The sequence below is a fragment of the Sphaerodactylus townsendi genome, linkage group LG03, assembly GCF_021028975.2.
Source record: "Sphaerodactylus townsendi isolate TG3544 linkage group LG03, MPM_Stown_v2.3, whole genome shotgun sequence".
NCBI classification, from domain to species: domain Eukaryota; kingdom Metazoa; phylum Chordata; class Lepidosauria; order Squamata; family Sphaerodactylidae; genus Sphaerodactylus; species Sphaerodactylus townsendi.
In genome coordinates, this window is record NC_059427.1 from 11,955,870 (window position 1) to 11,970,777 (window position 14,908).

At 49.1% G+C, this 14,908-nt stretch overlaps 2 protein-coding genes across 3 annotated transcripts in view; both read left to right on the top strand.

Moving 5' to 3' along the window:
* AGPAT1 (1-acylglycerol-3-phosphate O-acyltransferase 1) overlaps window positions 1-14,745 on the top strand; it is a 76,222-nt gene extending 61,477 nt beyond the window's left edge. For both annotated transcript variants that reach the window (XM_048489481.1, XM_048489479.1), the window contains exons 2-7: window positions 713-902; window positions 5,802-5,935; window positions 9,378-9,553; window positions 11,156-11,251; window positions 11,575-11,647; window positions 12,573-14,745. In XM_048489481.1, the coding sequence (XP_048345438.1) occupies window positions 718-902; window positions 5,802-5,935; window positions 9,378-9,553; window positions 11,156-11,251; window positions 11,575-11,647; window positions 12,573-12,715 (807 nt within the window). In that variant the 5' untranslated portion in view covers window positions 713-717 and the 3' untranslated portion in view covers window positions 12,716-14,745. The remainder of the gene's footprint in view (window positions 1-712; window positions 903-5,801; window positions 5,936-9,377; window positions 9,554-11,155; window positions 11,252-11,574; window positions 11,648-12,572) is intronic.
* Window positions 1-14,908, top strand: part of LOC125428885 (zinc finger protein 271-like) — a 1,035,007-nt gene that overhangs the window by 148,596 nt on the left and 871,503 nt on the right. The window lies entirely within an intron of this gene.

The following is a 14,908-nucleotide window of genomic DNA, read 5'->3' on the forward strand; positions in this document are numbered from 1 at the left end:
CTGCCTCTTGATGATGAAATGCGTGCCTTCTTTGAATGGGTGGCTTTCAAATTTGCTGCCTTGATTGGGAAAAAGTTTGCCCGGCAAGCCTGTTTCCTGCTGCAGTGCCACTGAATGGGGCAGAGGATTCTGAGTCGCATTTTGGAGCTCACATTTTTCTGCAGGACACTTGACAAGGGGTCGTGATGCTTGCCGCTGCCCTGTAGGAATTAAGAATGCACTCTTTAACGCCTCCATGTGGCTGTGAGGAGCTCTCTTATAGCCAAGTTCTCTTTCCTTTCACACACACACACACCCCCGCCCCTTTTGCCGTCAAATCGCAGCGGACGTGTGGCAACACCTGGTGGAGTTTTCAAGGCCAGAGAGTAGTTTGCCATTTCCTGCCTCTTCAAAGCAGCCCTGGACTTCCTTGGTGGCCTCCCATCCAAATTCTGTCCAGGACTGACCCTGCTTAGCTTTTGAGATCTGGCAAGATCAGGTTAGCCTGGGCTATCCAGGTTGGCGCATTCTCATTTAGGACCTCCTGATAAGGTTCCTTGGAACATAGTGTAAAAATCCCCTTTCAGGTGTCTGTTTGCATTGACAGTCTTTGTGGTTGGACCGAAACATATTTTGAGCAGGTTTGGAAGAGAGCAAGTTACTAAAAAAACTGAGCAGACGGCACCGAAAACGTAGCTGATTCCTCCTCTGTTTCTTCCTCTCTCTTTTGCAGGGACGATGGAGATCTCTCTAGGCCAGTGGCTACTTATCCTGTTCCTAGTGGTTGTCCCGCTTCTGTACGAATGGAGCGCCACCTTCAAGTATTTCTGCAAGATGGCCTTCTACAACAGCTACATCCTCTTCCTGGCTGTCATCGTCATCCCGGTCTGTGCGCTTCGCGGACGCAACGTGGAAAACATGAAGTGAGTTTCTTGCTCTCTGCTGTGCCCCCCCCCCCCCCCCAGTGCATCTAATCTTTCTGGCTCGGACACGTTACAATTTTATATTGCTTTCACTTATAATTTGGAACTCCAGATACTTCTGCATGGTTCCTCTGCGTGGAACATCCCGCTTTCATATATGTGCAATGTTGGAAAATACCATCAAGTAGCAGCCAATGTATGACAACCACCTAGGGCCGTGGTGGCGAACCTTTGGCACTCCAGATGTTATGGACTACAATTCCCATCAGCCCCTGCCAGCATAGCCAATTGGCTGATGGGAATTGTAGTCCATAACATCTGGAGTGCCAAAGGTTCGCCACCACTGACCTAGGGCTTAGGTGTCAAACTCACAGCCCTCCAGATGTTATGGGCTACAATTGGCCATGCTGGCAGGGGCTGATGGGAATTGTAGTCCATAACATCTGGAGTGCCAAAGGTTCGCCACCACTGACCTAGGGCATAGGTGTCAAACTCACAGCCCTCCAGATGTTATGGACTACAATTCCCATCATCCCTTGCCAGCATGATGGCAGGGGATGATGGGAACTGTAGTCCATAACATCTGGCGGGCCGTGAGTTTGACACCTATGACCTAGGGTTTTCAAGGCAAGAGACTTTCAGAGGTGGTTTGCCATTGCTTACCTCTGCAAAGCGGCCCAGGACTTCCTTGGAGGTCTCCCATCCAAGTACTAACCAGGGCCAACCCCGATTAGCTTCTAAAAATCTGATGGGATCAGGCAAGCCTGGGCCAACCAGTCGTCTGCCTAGTGGAAGAACAGCCATCCACGGTATGGTCTATAAAGCCCCCCTTGGGACTGAAATCTTAAAATATATGCATGCAACTTGGAGGGTTGGGGAAATGTGGAACTGAAGAGTCATTAACATTTTTGTCAGCCATTTTTTAAGGCAATCTCTGCAGTAACCCAGGTGCCAGCCACCCGGCATTTTTACCGTGTGGCAGCCATGGGGTAGCTGATTATTTGCATCCCCAGTATATAATAATCTGTCTACAGAGTCCACTCTCTTTGGCTACACTGCTGTGATGTCATGGAAGTGTCACAAACATCAATAAAGCCTATGGGTAGAATTTTCAAAGGGGAAAAAAGAACGATGAACAGCTTCTGTGAGGGATATGAAAGTCCTCCTTGACTATGGGGGGAAAAGCTCATACAACTTAGTTAACAATATATAGAATCATAGAGTTGGAAGAGAGCACAAGGGCCATCAAGTCCAACCCCCTACCATGCAGGAACACACAATCAAAGCCCTCCCAACATATGTTTATCCAGCCTCTGTTTAAAAACCTCCAAAAAAGGAGATTCCACCACTCTCCGAGGCAGTGAATTCCACTGTCGAACAGCCCTGACGGTCAGGAAGTTCTTCCTAATGTTGGGGTGGAATCTCTTTTCCTGCACCTTGAATCCATTATTCCGTGTCCTAGTCTCTGAGTCAGCAGAAAACAAGTTTGCTCCGACATGATATCCCATCAGATATTTAAACATAGCTATCATGTCCCCCCTTCACCTTCGCTTTTCCAGACTAAACATCCCCAGCTCCCTAAGTCTCTCTTCGTAGGACATGGACTCCAGACCTTTTACCATTTTTGTTGCCCTCGATTTAGACACTGTACTCTTATTGATGCATCCCAGAATTGCATTGGCTTTCTTGACTGCCATTTTACACTGCTGACTCATGTTCAGTTTGTGGTCTACTAAGACTCCCAGATCCCTTTCACGTGTAGTGTTGTCAAGCCAGGTGTCACCCATCCTATATCTGAACATTTCATTTTTTTCTGCCTAAGTGTAGAATCTTACATTTATCTCTGTTGGCCCAGCTCTCTAATCTGTCCATTTTGAATCCTGCTGCTGTCCTCCAGGGTGTCAGCTGCCCCTCCTAATTTGGTATCATCTGCAAATGTGATTAACATGCCCTCTACTTCATCATCCAAGTCATCGATAAAAATATTGGCACTCCGCTACTCAGTTCTCTCCAGGATGAAAATGAGCCATTCATGAGCACTCTTTGTGTTTGGCGAGTCAACCAATTACAAATCTAATAGTTGCATTTCTAGTCCACATCTTTCCAACTTACTTGCAAGAATGTCAAAGGCCTTACTAAAATCCACAGCATTCCCTTCATCTACCAAGTTTGTCACTCCACAAAAAAAGAGAGATAAGGTTAGTCTAAGACTTGTTTTTGAGAAACCCATCTTGATTTTTAGTGATCACATTATTCCCTCCCAAGTGCTTGCAGACTGTCTCCTTAATGATCTGCTCTAGAATCTTTCCCGGTACTGATGTCAGGCTGACTGGGTGGTAGTTGTCTGGGTCGTCTTTTTCCCTGTTTTTGAAGATGGGGACCACATTAGCTCTCCAGTCCTCTGGGTCCTCTCCTGTTCTCCAGGAGTTCTCAAAGATTATAGCAAGCGGTTCTGAGATTCCTGCTGCCAGTACTTTTAATACCCCGGGATGTAGTTCATCAGGCCCTGGAATTTGTATTCATTCATTCAGGTATTCCTGTACTAGCTCTTTATTCTGTACTGAAATATAATAGTAGTGCACGCACACACACAGTGTGACATGTGAAATAATTGTGAAGGCTGTCATTCAGTCTTCGTCAGCACACTCAGCAAGAGCGTCTCCTGCGGTGAGTTTGAATTTGTTCAGTTTTGGCAAGATCACTTTCAGGTACAGGTGTGCTGACTAGATGTCCCCAAGTGATAGCTAGAACTCTGACCTGACCTCTGTAATGTGCTGACAGAAGACTGACTTTGCCGTAATTATGCAAATCTGCGTCACTGAGTCACGCCGGGGCATGCTGCTAACCAACCTTCCAGGCTCTGTACTTCTGGTGAAGGCGGGGTGTCTATCAGAAGCAAAGAGAAACTGAAGGCCCGAAGGGGGTGGCTGGCTGATTGACCATTCTTGGCCTGAGAATATGGGCGGGGAAAGACTTGGGTCATGGATAAAGTATCTGACAGCAGACGTGACTCGGAAGCTTCTTGTGAACTGCTTGATCTTCTCACGTGGGAAGAGGAGGCGGCGGACCAGGTCTTCCGAGATGAGGACGCAGATAACAGCGGAATGTTCTGGGAGCCTGAGGGAGCATCAAGCTTGCAGAAGAAGAGGAGGAGGAGTTTGGATTTATACCTGCTTTTTATTACTGTAAGGAGTCTAAAAGCAATTTACAGTCCCTCCCCCTGCCCTTCACAACAGACTCCTCGTGAGGTATGCGGGGCTGAGAGGGTTCTGGGAGAACTGTGACCAGCCCAAGGTCACCCACCAGTCTTCATATGAAGGAAGAATGGGGAATCAAACCTGGTTCTCCGGATTAGAGTCCACCGATCTTAACCTCTACACCACACTGGCTCTCAATGTGTGACCCAGCATGACCAATGCAGGCCAGAAGCCAAATGCTCTGGCCTCTCCCGTGCGTGGTTGCCATCCTGGCAAAGGGATAAATCAAGCGGGAATTCAAAATCCTGGTGGACTGTTGCTCAGATCGTAGTTCACAAGTTGAACAGGACTGGATAGAGGGATTCAAAATGTTCAGAAACTTGAAAGAGACCTTTCTCGGAAAAGTTAACGTTTTAAGAAAACTGAAGTATAGGCAACACTTTCTAATACAAACAAAAGTTATAACAATACTAGCGGGGCCCGGCCACGCGTTGCTGTGGCAATTGTCCTTCTCATCACAGTCCACAACCCACACAGATGTCCATGCAGGTCCAGTGATCCCCAGCAAAGACTTTTGGAGTGGTCAAATGGAATCCCTCTTTCCCTTTTCAGTTCACATTGTTATATGGTGGTGTCTTGTTTTTTTAGTATAAGGTAACCCTTTCCATATCACAACGGAGCTGTCCAGAGTGCGAATCTGTCCTGGCTGGTTGACATGCACAGTCCTGGCTTGGGTAAGGCAGAAGTTCCATACACCCAGCATCTAGTGGACCATTTTCAGTAGCGGCGGCAGGGTGGTGGTGGTGGTAACCAAGGTGATCCATATTGTCCTGATCAAGATGCCTTCTGCTAGTGGAGATTTACTACAGGATCTGAGCCAATAAGGATTTTTCTAAGACTCTTTTGTTGGTAGTGAGGTTTTTTCATGGGATAGAAGAATCACAATTGGGAGGGAAGGAGGCCGGGTAGAGCCCGGGGTCATCAGTTCTCAGAAGCTACGCAGGGTCGGTACTCGGAGGGGAGGCCTCCAAGGAAGATTCCGTGGAGGTAGGCAAGGGCCAGCCCCTTCCGCTTGTCATTTGCCTTGAAAACCTGTTCCCGAGGTCACCAGAAATCAGCTGCGACTTGACAGCATTCCACAAACAAAATAATAACTTTTTCAAATTTCTTTTGGACCTTCACACATCTTGGCTCTGAACAAACCCTCCTGGACATTTACAGAGAGTTGAAATGAAACTGATCGTTGGGGGAAATAACCTGATGCAAACAGTGCATTGTTCCAGGGAGGGGAGGCAGGCAGTCCACGAACGAATGTAGGAAAAGCTGGGAGCCTAGTTTATGAAAGAAAGAGGGCAAAAAGAAAGAGGCCTCCACTCTGTCTTAGCTCCTTTCTTCCCTCTGCTTTTCAATGTACCGGACCATCTGAGATGGGCGATGGCTTTACAAATGTGTTCGTTTATTGTAACTATAAGATTGTGGTGGGATACAGAGGTGGGTTTAGTTGGTGCGCCAATGATGATGACCTGTAGGGGGAACCCTTCTGTTAGGGACAAGGTAAGTTTGTTCTTCCTGGGTCACGGAGTACGACAAGCGCTTGTGGCTACCGCTCGACAGGCCGCAGCAGTTGGGCCTGTAAAAATGTGTGATATCTGCTCTACTTTCTAAGCGTCACCCACTTTCTTTTCCTCCTCCCCATTTCCAGAATAATCAGATCCATGCTGGTGCATGTGAAATACCTGTATGGGATCAAGATTGATGTGCGGGGGATAGAGAACTTCAATATCAAGGAGCCTTATGTGGTGGTATCCAACCACCAGAGCTCGCTGGACTTACTAGGTATGCCTTGGCTGGAGGGGGAATTCGCTAGACTATCAGATGACTTCCCACTTGTGTGTGTTCGTGTCTGGTAGAATGTCAAGGTTGCGTGTTAACGAATCGTTTGTTTTTGCGCTGATTGGCCAGTCCAGTAAAATTTGCTTGCAAGTTGAAAAGGGGGGGGGGGGTGCATGGAGAGGATAAAGTGTTTATTGCTGTGTGTTGCGCCAGACATCGTTCACCCTGTACCAGTGGTGGGATTCAAATAATGTAACAACCGGTTCTGGTGGTGCGATTCAAATAATTTTACAACTGGTTGTTTACGAGCACCATTTTAACAACCGGTTCTGCCCAAGTGGTGCGAACTTGCTGAATCCCACCACTGGACTGTAATTCTCATAGGGAAGCTCCACGCAAATCTAAATGGCACAGCTGACACCCGGGGCTACCCCTCTTTTGTTTCCTGGTGCTGGTACGCTCTTTGGAAGGAGTTTATCCTACTGGAGCATTCCAAAGCGTGGTTTGCAGCAATGCAACTCTCTGGCTTGGCTGATTCTTCTGCCTCTGCTCCACGCCACCTCTGTCTCTTGCAATGGGGTCCTTGCCAGAGACTTTTCTTCCTATGCAAGGGGGAGAAAGCTGGTCTCTTGCAGCCATTCAAAGAATCTGTTTTTTGGATGTAACATGGAACTGTGATTTATTTCAACTTGGATTAGCCTCTGAAACCAGAACTGACTCATAAGCAGAGGTCTTCAAACTATCGCCCTCCAGATGTTCAGGAACTTCAATTCCCATCAGCCTCTGCCAGCATGGCCAAGTAGCAGGGCTGATGGGAATTGTAGTTCCTGAACATCTGGAGGGCCACAGTTTGAAGACCCCTGCTCATAAGCAATCATTCAAGCCCTGATTGGTGTTTCCGAACACTGGTGTCATCGCTTTTGCTCTGCCCTCGAGTGAAGAGCCAGCTAGTATCCTGGCTGAAGTTGTGATGAGAACGGCGCCGAGGAACAGCCAGGCTGTCCCCATTCTGACATCTTACGTCACCGTAGCTAAGGCTAACCGTGGTTTAGAGGTCAACTTCCAGCCTGGGTTCCTGACCCTGATTTGATGCACCCTCACAAACTGTAGTCAGTGGCGGAGCTACAAGGGGGAAGGAGTGTGCGCCGTGCACCAGGTGCACACCTGGGGAGCATGGAAAATTGCCCCAGGCCCCTCCCCCTTCCCCCCACAGCACCCCCCCCCATGGCCCCAGCCCCCTTCTCACACTTACCTTAGTTCCTTTCCTTTTCCTAGAACTTTTTCAGGCTGGAAAAAAGGCCTGTTCACAGTACAGGCTAAAAAACGACCTGAGGAACTACAGTTCCCAGGAGACCTTGGGGCTCACAGTTTGGCCCAGTTTGGCCCAGGACTCTGACCGTAGTCCTGGATTATCAGACTAACCAACGTTAAATTGTCACGTGACATCTAAACCATGAAATCTGAACCAGAAAAATAGATCTGACTCCATCCTGTGGTAAATCTCACCAGGAACTTGAATATTCGATTGCTGACTTGTAAAAAGGACTTTCTTGGCAAAATGAATCATGCATAGCTACACAGCATCATGACCCTCTATTATTAATATTTTTATATTAATGTTATTTTCTATATTTTATTTATTTATTTATTTATTGTTTAGTTTTATATACCGCCCTATCCCCGAAGGGCTCTGGGCGGTGTACAACAAGTTAAATCATAGTTAAATACAGTTAAATACAAAAACTAAACAATTAAATTCCAATATACTCATTCAGAAGCCTTTATTGGCATAAAATAAACATACAAAATCAGCATACAAAATTTGCCCATTATTGCTCACAATTATAGACACTGGTACTAAAATACTAAATACTAAAATATATACATGGTCCTTCTGTAACTATAGGACTTTCCTTCAGCTAAGTTAACTCACTTAAACGTCATCGGATACTGACAGAAGCTAGCAAAATTACTGCTGGCTATATGTGGTCATAATACATAGACATTGGTTGGTATTCATCTAGACTTACGTCTATTTATTGTTAGCAGAAATTTTGCTACATTCCTCACACACTGTGGGATCCATGTTGTTTCAAAAAGCACTTAGGTATCTTAAAGAGCATCCAGTTAGATTGTTATACAGAAATGGGATAAGTGCAGATTGTGACATTCTGATTTTTTGCAAAACCTTACACAATGAAAGAGGGTATGATCGAGTGTCTCCACCTGACCCATATTGCATGGACATAGCCTCCTCTGTTTATCAATTTGTTGATATCTGCCATAGAGCAGCATAGAAGGCATTAGATTGAATCTGGCCAGTGTTAAAGCTCTTCTTAATTTAGGGTTGGTGATCCACTGTAAATAGTTGGCCATGTGTCAAATTCCAATATAAATAATTTACTAAATCCCCATTAAAACAGCGGTTAATACAGTTTAAAATCGAATCAGAATCGGGCACCCAGCAAACCCATTTTAAAACCCTCCTAAATGGGAAGACTGCTGACTCCATCAATAAAAAGATGTAAACAGAAACAAGGATTGGGGGGGGGGGGGGGACCATCAACGGCTGTTATATATAATTTATATTATTAACATATATTTTATGCTATATCAGTGTGGCCAGCTTTACCTCCAGAAAGATGGTCAAACGGGGAGAATCATAGAGTTGGAAGAGACCCCAAGGGGCCATCCAGTCCAACCCCCCTGCAGTGCCGGAACACATAATCAAAGCACCCCTGACAGGTGGCCATCCAGCCTCTGTTTAAAAACCTCCAAAGATGGAGATTCCACCACATTCCCAGGTGGTGCCTTCCACTGTCAAACAGCCCTGACTGTCAGGAAGTTTTTCCTGGTGTTTAGGTGGAATCTCTTTTCCTTCACCTTGACAATTTTGAGAAGCGTGCCTGCCCCTCTAAACTTTATCACCCCCATCATCATATGTTAATAGTCTGCGGGAACATCTGGAACCAGCTGTTTTTCCCAGCTCTCAGATATGTGCTTGCTTGGTCACATAGAAGAGGTTTTTTTCTTTACCCCAGATCAGGGGTCTTCAAACTATGGCCCTCCAGATGTTCATGGGCTACAATTCCCATCAGCTTCTGCCAGCATGGCCAAATGGTAGGGCTCATGGGAATTGTAGTTATGAACATCTGGAGGGCCATAGTTTGAAGACCCCTGCCCCAGATGATCAGGCAGACATACTGGGATGGAGGAACAGGGTTAGAGGCAAGTGCCCCTGTTGAGTCTTGCCGGGTGAGAGAACATTTGACCATTCATGGATCTCGGATACGAGTACGCGGCGCTGTCCGGCAATGGGGGGGGAGGACGCAGGAGCGTGTTTAGGTTCTGACCTGTTCAGGGCTGTGGTGGGATGTTTCTGCCTTGAAACGGGCTGGACCGCCTCGCCCGTGGCCACGGCTGACCTCGGCTGTTTCCTCTGCAGGGATGATGGAGGTGCTTCCGGACCGGTGCGTGCCGATTGCCAAGAAGGAGCTGATGTACATGGGCACAGTGGGCTTGGCCTGCTGGCTGGGGGGCATCATCTTCATCAACCGCAAGAAGACCGACGACGCCATTAGCGTCATGTCCGAGGCCGCTCAAACGATGCTGCGCGAGGATGTGAGTCCCGTGGGGGGAGGGAGCCAAGGGAGATCTCGAAGGAAGGCAGATGGGAGGAGAAGAGGATGGGGCAGCGATGGTGCTTCTTCACAAGGGGGGGGGGAGAGCAAGCATGGGTGGGGTGCCGAAGAGAGAGAGGTACTGGTGGAATGTCTTTCAGTTTAACGTTTCTATTTAAGAACATTAAAAGCCCCCTGCTGGGATCAGACCAGTGGTCCATCTAGTCCAGCATCCAGTGGTCCATCTAGTCCAGGAGCAGCAGTGGCGTAGGAGGTTAAGAGCTCGTGTGTCTAATCTGGAGGAACCGGGTTTGATTCCCTGCTCTGCCTCCTGAGCTGTGGAGGCTTATCTGGGGAATTCAGATTAGCCTGTACACTCCCACACACACCAGCTGGGTGACCTTGGGCTAGTCACAGCTTCTCGGAGCTCTCTCAGCCCCACCCACCTCACAGGGTGTTTGTTGTGAGGGGGGAAGGGTAAGGAGATTGTCAGCCCCTTTGAATCTCCTGCAGGAGAGAAAGGGGGGATATAAATCCAAACTCTTCTTCTTCTTCTTCATCCTGTCTCACACAGTGACCATCCAGTTACTTTGGAGGTCCAACGACAGGTCGTAGAGGCTGAGGCCTTCCCCTGACGTTGCCTCCTGGCCCGGGGATTCGGCAGTTAACTGCCTCAGGGTATGGTGTCTGTTTGAAATGTATGCACGGCCTTCTTGTGAGCCTGTGCCACCTGAGAATGATTCCAAGGACCAAGGAACATGCTTTTAGGAAAGGATGCTTCGTCCTCAGTACTCCTTTATTTTTTCAGAAGGAGAATAGCTTTGCCTTCTTTCTGAGTGTTTAGCTTTGCATGAGGAAAAATAGTGCCAGGGTTCGGACAGGGGATGCAGTCAAATATCCACTAGACCGCTATGTATATTCTGAGGTGATACAGGTATAGTAGAACAGGCTCTTCTGCTAAATCAGTCAGAGGAGCTTGGTTTTGCCAAAAGCAGCATCAAAACCAGGGTTAAAAGAGGAGGCAACCATGGTTCAGGATGTGGCCCTCAAAAAATATCCAGTCATATCCCAAAGTCAAAAAAGGAAGGAGAGGGGGAGGGATTTTCACTTGATTTTTGAGCTAAGCCTCCACATGGCAGAACATCTTAGTTTTGTTTGGGCCCTGTCTGGTGTCAGGTAACGTTGAGTGCCTCTGAGCATACACAGAGTTACCCTCTGAGCCTCCCCATTGGACACCCTTCAGCCACACTGGAGTGTTCCGGAGCACTGAACTGTGATTCTATGGCAGGGGAATCTGGAGCGAGTAAGCAAAGATTTGCTGGTTTGGCCGGGTGCTGCGGTAATCTCTTGCTATCCTTCGAAAGCAAATCTCTGCTACTTTCAATCCACAATTGTTTGCAAGTGGATTTTGCTATTGGGCATGGTAAAATCCAGCTGCAAAGTGCATTGAAAGTGAATTGAAAGTGCATTATTCTGCATGTGTGGAAAGGGCCTCAAAGGGACGATGATGGTGATGTTGCCCCAAGTGTATGTCTATAAATTGTTGAAGGCAACAACTAATATGGACTCCTTTGCGCCCCCACCCCCACCCCCCGCCTCACAGGTTCGGGTCTGGGTGTTCCCAGAAGGCACCAGGAACCACAGCGGCTCCATGCTGCCCTTCAAGCGGGGTGCCTTCCACTTGGCCGTACAAGCCCAGGTAAGGAATGGGGCTCATATCCTTCTCCACATTCCCTCTGCTCCACCTTGGAAACTTGGCCTGCAATCAGACTTTGCAATGTGTGGCACCTCTGGGAACCTGTGGCATGTCCCTTTCTCAGCTGTGCTATTCAGGCTGGTTCATCAGTTCAGGCTTTTTGCTAGATCAGCTGTCCCCTTTTGGCAGGACCCCCGCTGGCTGTCTCGGCTTCACAGCCTTGCATCTAAATTTGGGTGGGTGGGACTTCATACCATTCTCTGCCTCTCTTTTTTAACCTTTTTTTTTCTTCTGGTCCCCCCCCCCCCCCCCCCCCCCCCCCCCAGGTACCAGTCATCCCAATTGTGATCTCCTCCTACCGAGATTTCTACAGCAAGAAGGAAAGGCGCTTTGCTACAGGTGAGCTCAACTCTCTGGCATTCGGTAACCTGACCTGGCCTGACCCCAGGGGTCGGCCGGGGGGGGTGGGGGTGGGGGGAGCAAAGTGAAGCATAAGGATAATATTGTGGTGTGCATCTTGTGAGCAGACAGATCAATGTGATCTAGGTGACAGCACTTGTCTGACAAAAACACCTGTCAAAACCTGTTGTATCTGTACAGAACCGGTTCAAACCTGATCACTGACCTTTACTGTGATAGGCTAACAGAAGTATAAAGGTAGAGCATGTTCAACTGTACTGTGTCTAGGGATTTCTGAGTTGCTGCGGAGCATGCTGTCCAATTGTTTGCTGATACTGTCTACACCTCTGAATAACCTGCACCTAAAGATAAAGTCTTCTTTGGAAGTGAAACTGCTTTATGGTGTTGTGTTGTTTCTTCTGCTGTGCCGAGCCTATTGCAGCCGCACTTACCCTGCCTCGGTAACGCAGTTTCCGCAGTAAAAGGTCTACTCTGTCAGTTAGCAGCAAAATTAAGCAGGTATCCAGCGGCACCTTTTGAGGACCAGCAAAAGTGGGCTCTGGTGTGTCCTTTTTGTGAGTCCTGATTGAAGTCCCTTTCGCGCGTCCGAGGGAGAGAGCTCTCGCTCGGAGGAAAGCTCCCGTTCCAAGGAATAGTATTTTGTTAGGGAGTCCATGTTAAAGACTGTTTAGTTTGACCAGAGCGGAAGGAATCGGTGGGCATGCCTTCCGCCATGCCTCTTGCCGTTGCCCTCTAATGCCATTTCTGTTTTCTCTCCCCCCCCCCCGCCCCCATTTCTCTTCTTTCCACCTGTACTCCTTTTGAATCCCCATTTCTCCCCCTTCCCTTGACATGCTCTGGTGTTCCCTCTCTGCTGCCTGCTGCTGCCGCCGCCGCTTCCTTGTCTGCTCCTTCTCCACTGCAGGGCGCTGCACGGTCCAGGTCTTGCCTCCCATGGCCACGCAGGGGCTGAGCGCTGACGATGTGCCGGCCCTGACAGACCGGGTGCGCCAGGCCATGCTCGTTGCCTTTGAGGGGCTCTCGGGGGAACTGGGTGCCCCGCAGTGACCCCCCCGTCCCCGACTCTCCAGCCCTAGAGAGTTCCAGGGTGGGGACTGGGAGCTGCTTTTGCCCGTGAGGAGCCGAGAAGGCGGGGCCGGAATGGAAGAGGGGGGAGCTTATTCCCAGCAACGGGACCAGGAATGCGAGAGCCGTGCTACCGTCAAGCATGGAGAGGACGGATTGGCCGCTGTGTCTTGTCGGGGCGGGGCTTAACATCGCCACGCCCACAAGGAGCTTGCCTAGGCAGAGTTGGTTCCAGCCGTGCTCGTTTCCACCTGCAGTTCTGGACCAGGATGCTAGCCTATTCTTCTCCCACCCCCCCTTTTGACCCCAGGTACATGGTACAATCCCTCCCTTTCGCTCCTTGTTTTGTTGCTGTGAATCATACTGCTCGGACCTCTTGGACTCAACCACTCCAGTCCCCACACGAGGAGGGGGGGGGAACTCTCCCACGAACTGGACCACAGGCACCGTATAACACGAACCCCCCCTTTTAACTCTTAATGGGATGGAAGCAAGAGGGGGAGACTGTTCCAAGGAGTGTGAGGGAGGAGGGCTCTCTGGACATGAACTGAGCCTCTCGGGACATAAAATGAATCGATGGTCCAGGACCGATCCATCCTAGCTTTTCGCGAAGGGAGCTTGAAGGAATGGCTTCGTCAACTCTCGTCTGCTCCATCCTCTCCCAGAGGGATCCGTTTCCGACTCAGCCCAAGAAGGAAGCTGTGAACTCGATCTGTCCTACTCTCCAGCGAGGGTGGGTCGGATTTCCTTTTTTTGCCTCAAAATGCCCTCCTTGGACTTGAACGAAGGCTCTGATTGGGAAAAAAAAACACACCACCACGGCAAAGATGGCTTCCCTCGTTGATGGAGAACAGCGGGGTGGGAGAACGGGGTATGCACTTGGCTCTGTACCTTCACCTGCGTGGGTGCGGGAGAGCAAGAAGGAGATTTGCGTCTTGTGTGCGTGGGTGCGTGTTTGGGGAGGGGGCCGAGATCATGTGACTTGCTGCAGTTGAATTTTGTTTGAGAGGTAAGTCTTGGGATGTTCCACTTTGGGGGGGAGACATGGGGGAGGGGCGTGATGGATCGTGCCATGCAGGCAAGGGGGCAGGGGGAAGAATACAACATTGATGCCTCCCGTCCCTTTCTCAGTGCTGAAAAATCACCCTCCTTTCCCTCTTCCCTCCTCTCTCCTTAACCTGGGATGAATAAACACAACCCCCCAGCGGAAATTTATAGGAGGGAGGGAAGCCATGCACTGGACTCTCTGAGGTGAGGAGGGTGGCCTTAATCTCAGTTGAACTCAAGACGAAGTGGGTCTCTCTCAGGAGGGCAGGGATTTTAAAGTATTGGGAAGGCTCAAAGGGAACAGGATTGAGAACAATTGGAGCAAGCTGGGGTGGGGGGTCGGTCGGTCCTGAGGGGGTACATAATAGGCAGGAGTTAAAAAAACGGGAGGTACCGCAGACGTCTTTGTGCCAAGGCGCACCCCTTCTTGTGGGTGTGGAGAAAAGTGAATAACAAGGCAGGGACCCCGGAAGCCATGTAGGGGGATGGGGTGGACCCATGCTGGAGTTCCTCCAGAACAGTACAAGAATCGGACATCTGGGAAAACTGGGGGCAGGGAGAGGGGTGAGAGATGGCTTTGCAAATGGTGGTTACTGGCCCTGCCTACATCTTTGGTGGGTAAGCTACTTGGAAGACAAGAAAAGCGATAACGGTAGTTATTCACTGAACAATTAGTCGTTGGAGGTTTTGCCAAATATCCCCTGTTTGGGGAAAGGAACGGGCCTCTGCTCTTCTGCCTTTGGAGAATCGTTTGTGGGTTCCCCAACCCCTGGAATATTTCTGCCCTCTCCCCAGCTGGAGACACTCTTGCTTGCCCTTCCACCAGCGAAGGGAGATGCCTTGCCTTGGGAGAAAGGGGGAAACTGTTGTTGGAGGGGGCGGGAAACGACGATCGAGGGTGGGGGGGGCATCACCACGTCTTTGTTCCCAAGATCTTCCTGCTTTTAATAAAGACCCTCAAACAAGCCCCGCCTTTTGTGTGGCCTCTTGTTCTGCCCGCATGTGGCCGGAGCGGCGTATGTCTCACTCGTGTGGATGGAGGCAAAAGAAGACAGATCTCTGACTTTGCTATTTCAATTCAAAGTTTGGATAAATGGGTTTATTATTATTATTATTATTATTATTATT